This window comes from Diadema antillarum, unplaced genomic scaffold, assembly GCF_040938485.1.
Source record: "Diadema antillarum isolate AM-2024a unplaced genomic scaffold, OU_Dant_1.0 seq00001775_RagTag, whole genome shotgun sequence".
NCBI classification, from domain to species: Eukaryota; Metazoa; Echinodermata; class Echinoidea; order Diadematoida; family Diadematidae; genus Diadema; species Diadema antillarum.
The window spans coordinates 64,974-73,848 of record NW_027272456.1 but is presented as its reverse complement, the minus strand read 5'-3'; the positions used below and the strand labels follow the sequence as shown (position 1 = coordinate 73,848).

The 8,875-nt window shown below is 37.9% G+C and overlaps 1 protein-coding gene across 1 annotated transcript; it reads right to left on the bottom strand.

The window, feature by feature from the left end:
- Nucleotides 1–535: 535 nt before the first annotated feature.
- On the bottom strand, nucleotides 536–6,779 carry LOC139712240 (uncharacterized). Its single transcript, XM_071624077.1, has 4 exons — nucleotides 6,453–6,779; nucleotides 5,475–5,573; nucleotides 1,723–1,899; nucleotides 536–1,115 (listed from the first exon to the last, which is right to left on the bottom strand). The coding sequence occupies exons 1-4, from the start codon at nucleotides 6,678–6,680 to the stop codon at nucleotides 933–935; spliced, it is 687 nt and encodes a 228-aa protein (XP_071480178.1). The 5' UTR covers nucleotides 6,681–6,779; the 3' UTR covers nucleotides 536–932.
- Between the last annotated feature and the right edge of the window lie 2,096 nt (nucleotides 6,780–8,875).

Here is an 8,875-nt window from a genome sequence, read left to right as displayed (position 1 = left end):
TTATGAATCATTGTACGTGGCCTACGAATAGCTACGTTACATAAATGCATTGCAGCAAGATGTAAGACCGCGCACATAATAGTCTTACATGGCTATTCGCAGTCATTCAACAACTCAGATTTTCAAGTTCAAAGAATCAATGTGTGCTGATGGGAGATGTTTGCTCCATAGCAATAAATAATAGAATGATGATAACAGTATAAACGTTTTGCAATAATGGGAACCTTTTCTTCATCCTAACTGGAAAATCATGCACCAAATTTACTTCTTCCCATTCGCACTTCGTACATCACAGGCTTCGTTACACTCACTTCCATGAATACATACGATGTACGGTCTTTGCATATAAATATTGTAAATAATTCATTGTGATACGTGTGTGTGTTTGTGTGTGAGTGGAAAATAAAAGAAAAACAACGCCCAAAATGGGTTTTACAGAATTTCACTTCAACATTGTCAAAAAAGGGGAAAAGCAGGAATCTTGCATATCATTCATCAAACACGTACAAAACAATGTAATGTGACAGTAAAAATATGCTGTGAGTCAACCGCACATGATTTCCTTATCTAACGAAGCTATAAATACAATAAATAAACGGCAGAAACGATGGTCTTTACACATACAGACACATTCTATCAAGCAAAAACACGCACGCATTGCATAATCAGTAAGAATAAATTAGGATGTTCATTACATTTCAAACTTGTGCGTTTCAGCGAGGACATTTTGAAAACCGCACGGATAATGAACAATAAATAACATTTCTACATTCAGTTTTGAAATATTGCTTTGAACGTAACATACTTGCATAATGAAGCTTTTGAGAATAAATAGACGGAAGACTATTACATAAAAGGCTAGAATCTACGAAGGAAGGAGGAGAGAAAGATCATGATCACTGATTGTAAAAATGACGATTCCAAGTTATTCCTTATGAGGACGGCGTATGTTGCATTTTCAGGTAGCTGTAGTGCTGCATTGACGCGGGAATATAGTTGTAAACGTTGTGCAGTAGGTAAAGGCTGCGAACGTTGTGAACTTGGCTGTTGCCAGGCAACCAGTCAAGACTGGTGAACGTTGGGTCGGGGCCGTTCTCGATATCTTGGTGCTGCATCTATGACGTAACAATAGAAATTAACACAACATAAATAATGTTACGATGATAACAATGTTCGTAATATACAGTAATAGGACAGACTTTGGTATTCAATTTGTTTCAATCATCACATCCACTGACGGGCATAAAAATAAATGAATAAATGAATAAGTACAAATACGAGATGCACTTTCAAAACGAAATGAATATTTTCAAAAATACCAAGATTGAAGAATAACTTAAAGGAGAATCATCATAAGTATTCATTCCTGAATAACGAATTAAAAAGAGAGGAGGGGAAGAAGGGTGCAGATAGATAGGATATGAGGAAATGGTACCGGAAAATGAGGTAATTGACCTCAGTGAGGGGAAAGGGAAGTGCGATGGAGAGAGACGGACATGATTTTCACCATGTGTGAGATATTGAACATGTAGAGATGATTACACTTTAGAAAATACACTAAGTAATCATACATGCACACACACACACACACACACACAGGGGAAGGGAGAGAGAGAGAAAGAGAGTAACATGAATGATAACTTACGTCATAAGTATATTGTACTGCATGGAGTCTACGCGTATTATATCATAAAATGAGTAATGAACACTCAGAGCACTTACCAGGCCATCTATTTTGACCAGGAGGCGGTTGATAGTATGCACTATCTGGGTGTAGTCATCAACAAAGGGAGAGTCGCCTCCTACGACGATGTTCTCCTGGTCGATCAGCGATTCGAGTACGCGTTCGTATGTGCGCAGGAATTGCTGGTGGCTTTGCAACAGCTCCTCTTCGCTAACCTTTGGAAATTGGAAACGAAATAGACAGACAGGCATACGATGAATAAGGTGAAGCCAGTCGGGATATAAATATTGGTGTTTACGAGCATGGGGTCATTATAGGATGTGAACATGCAGAATTGATTCAAAAGAGTGATAACGTGTACGTATGAGTCTATACGTATTGCATGACAATGATGGATTTTGTATCATCAAAACTATTTGAATTATAGAACGGTTATGTAGATGCCGTTGCAGTTTGGTGATTATAAGGATTGCGTTGTATTCTTTTTTTTTTTGACGATTCAAACAATATAGTTGTAGTATCGAACAAAATATAATAATGATATTTATATCAATAATGATGATAAACATAACAATAATACTGATATAGACATACTGCTAATGAAATTGTTATAACAATAATTACTAGTATCAAAATTGATAGTGACCACAGCAGTCTTCATACTTTAGAATATTGTTTGTAAAGAAAGGGGTATTTTTTAATGATCTAAATCTGATCACGAGGTGAAATCGTAACGCTTTACATTTTATTACCAGAAAGAAAGACCACGTTACAGCACTAACAACAAAACAAACAAAGATACCCGATTAAACAGTTTTTTGACATTACGTACCAGGGTTGTGGTTAAACAATCTGTCGGCATACCTATATGCTGCAGATAATACGTCTTCAAAAGAAAACTCTGATGCAGTTTACAATTCTACACTTCTAGATCATGTTTTGAAAGTATTCTAGGATATTGATTTTCTACTGCAAAAGCCAATTGAGAGGACCCCTGTTTGAAATTCAGTTAGGATGATTTACATCATTGTGACGTGTGCCGCTAAAAATTATATTTTACACGCACCCCCTCCCCTAAAAAAAGAGAAAAAATCCCAACGCAACATATGGAAACAAAAATAATGTTGGATAGTGGTTTGTTCAATGAGCAGAAACGCAATGCCACTTTGGATGAGCAAGGCTCAAGCCTGATTGCAGGAGTCATCACGCATGTATAGTAGTTTAGAGTGGCAACTTTGATTGCGTGCATGAAGGCCAAAGTCTATCCCACAGGGGCAGGAAGCTGTATAGGAAGCGGCTTGTGACCAGGGTTTCGACCACAATCGTTTTTCTTCTCTTTTCCTGTTCTGACGACAGCATCGAGAGCATTTCACAATGAATACCAAAAGGCTTTCCCCATGCAATAATAAAAAGGTGTCATACGGAATTTTCCGTCATCACCGAGACACACCAAATAAAGTCGCAAAAGGAAAAATGCAAAATTAATGAAAACAAAGTAACCTTCCTGGTAATTGTTTATTCGTATGACCCAATAATTCCTGTCATCAACCAGAAAATTTCCTCAAACGCTATAGTTAATCTAAACGTCTCCTTTCGAAATTGCAAGTTATTGTGGGTAGTGCTGGACTTTACGCCTTGTCATCACGCCCTTCGTCGAACACGGACACGCCTCTAAATTTTCACATATTTGGCAGATCGTAAAAAGGTTTCTTTTTTTTACTTATACTGTTTGCATTTTATTCATTATCGATGATGCACTGGCAATAATATTTATTGCCAAGATTTTTACATCTCCCTCCTACTTCTCATACTTGTATTCTCATAACATATAACTATAAGTACACAGCTTATAAATGGCTGTCCACAGGATCATAATCGATCGTGATTATCACTTGCGCTGGCGTTATAATTGTTGTCTGTTGTCCTTAACAAAATATGTTGTCTAAAAGACCTCATGAAAGATCAGTTTTGTGCTGAATGAACCAATGGGAAATAGTATGTCAAACAACTATGAATTCACGCACGAAGAGATATAACATACAATATATATACTAAAAAGATCACTGAATAAACTATGTGATCACTCCTCAAACAGAGTGAAATTTTGTACCACACCTTCGTTGATATGCCTGTTATAGAATTAAGATAACTGAATTTTTTTTTCTCCCTCCAGCGTTTTTTTTTTTCAAGTCAGAAGAAGAACCATGACAAAAGATTGGGAAACCCGGAGTCCATCAATAATATCTCAAATAATCATAAAATTCTATGTCACAGGCAAATTCAATCTCGAAAAAAAAAACAACCCAGCAAAATAAAGTAATCCCCCCCCCCAAAAAAAAGTAGCAGAAAAAAAAAGAATCCAGAAATATGCAACATTGTACTAAGTTGCTGTCACAATCCCTCGACATTGAAAGCACACTAATCCCGTTAACAGAAGATAGGTGTGTAGATATATCAACTAGGTTAAGAGAGGGACATTTAGGGCCTACATACAACAAATACTCTTAAGGGGTAGTACAATATCTGCACGCAAACATGAACATGCAAACACACACACACACACGCACACATAAGTTTTGATATGCGAAATGTGAGGGAAAGAGCGCATGATGAGAAAACAGAGAGAGAGAAATACATATAGGCAGAGAGAGAGGAAGGGGGATATAGATAATCGTTCATGTTGTTTTTAAAACCGTTATAACTTGGACTTTGAGACAATCCGATGAGTCATTGTCTCTCACCCTAACGAATATCTCCAGAAGCCTCATGTGCCACTTAGGTTTGTATGCATGACTAGGCGTATATGGGCGAGCGGGTGTTCTGTATGACGATACGTGTGTGTTTGTGTTTCTGTGTAAATATCTCGGTGTTTACTATTCTATACTTATCATTCATTATACGATTAACATTCTGGGAAGTAGGGACTGTTGTACGAGGACAAGGTATTGGCCGCTTCATTCATAAAAAATATCTTCCTCTAAAATTCCGTACCTTCCATATACATATTAGTGTAGTTATATTAGTAATAATCTTGCACACGCTCTTAAATTTCGAGCACATTTCATGCGAACAGAGAGGTAAGAACGCCTTCCTGGTCCGAGAATAATATCTTGTTTTCAATCTTTGCTTGAGTTTAGATTCACTTGCCATTCACAGCCTAAAGGTGTTGACCAGTATTACCAGCTTGAAATGGAATTAGATTCAAACAGTACTAGCTAGAGTTCAGTCACATATCTAACTGTCATTCATTTCCTGAGCAGCATGACCCAGTTTCCTTTTCCAGACCACGAACAAGCCTGTGGGTTTAGGGTCTCTACTTTCACCACTATAGTCAAAATACAGGCATCAGGTAAATTGACGGCGTGTAACCATTCGGAAAAAAATCTAATATCATATACAAAGTTAGTTACTCGTAGTAATAGACATGGAATGAATTTAAACAGAGTAATAGATAAAATCTGATTCCCTGCTGTTGTAACCATAACTTGTGAACTGCCAAGATAAAAAGATGTGAAGAGGCATTCTAACCAATCCAGTTTGTTAAACCCTCAGCACGCCAACGTGTCTTCTTTAGTAATATATTTCCTCACTTAATTCAACAATCTCAGAAACAAGTAACATTAGAAAAGAAAATGCATTTTTAAACAGATATCATAGAAAACAAAACATTACAGACAGAAAAAAATTAAAGTTGAAGGAGGAGAAGGGCAGAAAAGTATTATGATGAAGAGAATGAAGACGACATGGAAAAGGATGAAAGCAATATGTACTGAAGTTCACTTGTTCTTACCTGCTGGGTGTGGGTTGACGGTAGATCCCTGGTGGTAAGAAAGCCGTTGATGACGAGTTCTGGCGCCATCACGTCCGTCTGCTCAAAGCGCTGCGTCTTCTGTGATGGAACGGTAGTGGAGTTAGTGCTATTGGTCGTTGTTTGATTCATGTCGGTGCTAATGAAGGCATCAATCTGCCGATCGGTGGTCGGCAAACATGATGATGACGTGATGATGACGATGGACGAATAGGAGGTGATGTGTGAGTGAGATGGATGAAGACAGAGGTGATTATTTAAAAAAAAAATAAGCAGTGATAGAGTGGTATAAGAAATGATCAAATGGGTGCTGAAGTAGATGCATGGTGTCAAAAAATGAACAACAAACACTGACCAAACACAAAGGTTATGTTGGAACTGAACGGTAACGGAAACTAGTAAATGTGCACAGGAACCGAGAGAGAATCAATCTTGAATAACGGAAACACAACGAAATGTTATCAACAACCCGAATAAATGAACTGTATTACATTTAGCACATGGTGAGACAAAACAAATTTGTGCAATGACAAAATGATACTGCTGAGTGCTTTTACGCCTAATACAGTCATCAAAACTCATGTGAAAAATAGCTCATTATCATTGTTCAAAGTCTTCAATGTCAGACCAATGATAACTGTATGACTCGTAGTCAATTAAGGTCTACCGTAGTACTGAGCGGGAGCTGATTTTAAAAGAAATATAAGTCACAGTCGAAATTCACGTGCTCGTAAGTGGGTATAACTCATATAAAAAGCATGCGTCTTTTTTGCTCCCATAGCAATTCATCAGTGAGAAAACTTAATTTGGCTTAGATGATGACTTTCTTCGATATTGTACAACAGAATAACGGGCAACTCAATAGTTAATAAAGGAATAACATTGTGCGGGAAGAATTACAGCTGCGTAGAAGATGAAATGAATAATAGTCGAAAGCCTACACTTGTATGGGTGACTTACGAATGAAAGGTAGACGGCCTGAAACTGGGTGAAGAGGGCGTTGGTGTCATGGAGGAGCAGGTCATACTGGTCATACACCGAGATGGGAGAGGTAGTGGCTGCGGCTGCTCCTGCCATGGTTGGAGCGACAGTGGTTGTTGGGAAGGCTGATGTAGCGGCGAGCAAGAGAAGGAGCTGGAAGGCGATAACTGCAAGGAACACAGGAGGCAAAGAACTGTGGTGAGCCATAATTCTGAAACAGTTCCCTCGAAATTAAATCGAAGAGAGATATTTGACACTTCCGACGATGGAGACAACTTTTCAGCAATGAAACCATCGACTCTCATCATTGGTTTTAAAGGGTCTGGGTAATTAAAAGAGCAAATACAGGCTAGTGGCATTCCAGTAAAATGCGATGCTAGGAGTCGGGGATTTTACGTTATTCAGTGAATTTGCGAAAAAGCCGCGCACGTGACAGGTTCTTAATACGCTGGAAAATCCCCTTATTTATCACTACGGACCGTAGTTTCATCGAATTCATGACTGACACGTGTGATTGTAAATATTATAACTCTTTGTTTCAGCAAATCTTCCACGTCCTTGGAAATGAACATATTAGGGAAAGAAAAGGTTGTTTCCTCCTCTTTACCCGTCAATAAGTATTTTTTTTTAATCAAAATAAAAAAGTAGAATAATGGCCAAACAAAAACTGCAAAGAAACAAACGATTGAATCAAAATGAAATATATCATATTGTAACTAAAGCAACCCCGCTTACTCGATTCAGTTTAACGTGAACAGTATATTGGATGGATCTTTTACACTATGGAGGAGATTCTATGTGGATTTTTACTCAGTAAGCTCAGTCTAGACGTGTCGTTTGCGTTAAGGGCATGATTACGCAATCTGGGGAAGATGAGTAACGTCTATACTGTCTCTCGCTTGCAGAAGGGGACAAGAGATAATTTGCTGTTTATTCGACACTTCCCTCAAGATAATGCACCCAGCATTACCATCACGCTACTTGAAATTTCTCTCAGTTGGTATTTTAGATTTTAAGAATAAGGAGCTGTAAACTTCTCAGACTCGGTCGTAGAGCTGGAATCATAACTCCATGCAAAACACACATGATTCCTGTGTGGCACTTGTTTCCCTTTGCTACAGAATCTGCCCGAGAGCCCACCGGTCACTCGCTGCAGAATGATCACTGCATCCGGGCCACGGCCTGATTTCAAGCAGTTCCTTTCCCCCCGTCGGTTTGCACTGACTGTACAAAGTGGTCATTGCTTACTTATTATTTATCGAGTTCGAAATAAAGTGAGTCTTCTTCTCTTCTTTATTTTGTTTTTATTTTTGTGTTTTGCATTTGGGTTTGGTTGCATGTCAGCCTGTGCCTCTTCATCATTTCTCACGTTTTCTGTCATTACATTGTATAGACTGACAGAAGTGGTGACTGGGTTTCCTTCTCTTTCTGCTTAATTGTTGTCTGTAGAGGAAACTATTTTTCTCAAAGAGTTCATTGAAACAAAAAGAAAAGTCATGATATGCGTTTACTGAGTGCCTCAGTACTGTACTTTACCCGTCGACCTAACGTGTGGTCAGGACCATTTAGAGGCCACGTGTTGTTTCGCGATATTGCCAGAAAGATATTTTCCCCTTTTTTTGTGCTATATTCGTAAAAGAGAGACTCCATGACATCACATCACATGAACATGCGTAACTACCGTCCAGACAAGGAGATACTACGTTACCATAGATGCAAAACATGCAAACACTTTGTCGTAACGGAATATAAATATTTTGTTAATGCGGATAATGAGCAATACTAAGTCACAGAGAAGATGTATTCTTCCAATCGAAATATTCACTAAATCCCCATCTTTCATATAGATTCAGGGTGGACTAATAACCACAAAAACGAATTGTTTGTGAGTTGTAACGACAGAGAAACGATGACTTATAGTAACCATGGCAAAAAGAACTGGGAAGGATTAAAAAAAAAAACATGTTTATGCATTAAAAAAAAATGATGGGACCTTTGTGGGGCAAGGAAATCATCACCTTGGCAAATTTCATGTGACCGATATAACTGTTTTGGCCTTCTACACACACACACACACACACATACACACACACACAAACACACTCATACAACATATATATGATATATGATATACATGTATATATGGTATATGTATATATACGCACTCGTCCGATTTTACATATACTTGCTACAATTTGCTTGACTTTTGATGATTGGTGTCCTTTCTTTTGAAGTAACGCAATATTAATTTAACAAACAATAAATGAAATCTTATACTCTCGTATATTTTGTTCGAATGAATTCATATTTTCTCTATCATAATTGATCTTTACTTTGTTGCTCAAATCGAGCCGAGTTTCTCTGATGTGCAATATCAATTGACTGCATGAAGAACTTGCTGC

Coding starts and splice junctions, on each gene's coding strand:
- LOC139712240 (XM_071624077.1), bottom strand. CDS start 6,680: ATGGCTCACCACAGTTCTTTGCCTCCTGTGTTCCTTGCAGTTATCGCC. Junction 5,574..6,452: donor AGGCCGTCTACCTTTCATTC/GTAAGTCACCCA, acceptor GTTCCATCACAG/AAGACGCAGCGCTTTGAGCA. Junction 1,900..5,474: donor CGTCAACCCACACCCAGCAG/GTAAGAACAAGT, acceptor CAATTTCCAAAG/GTTAGCGAAGAGGAGCTGTT.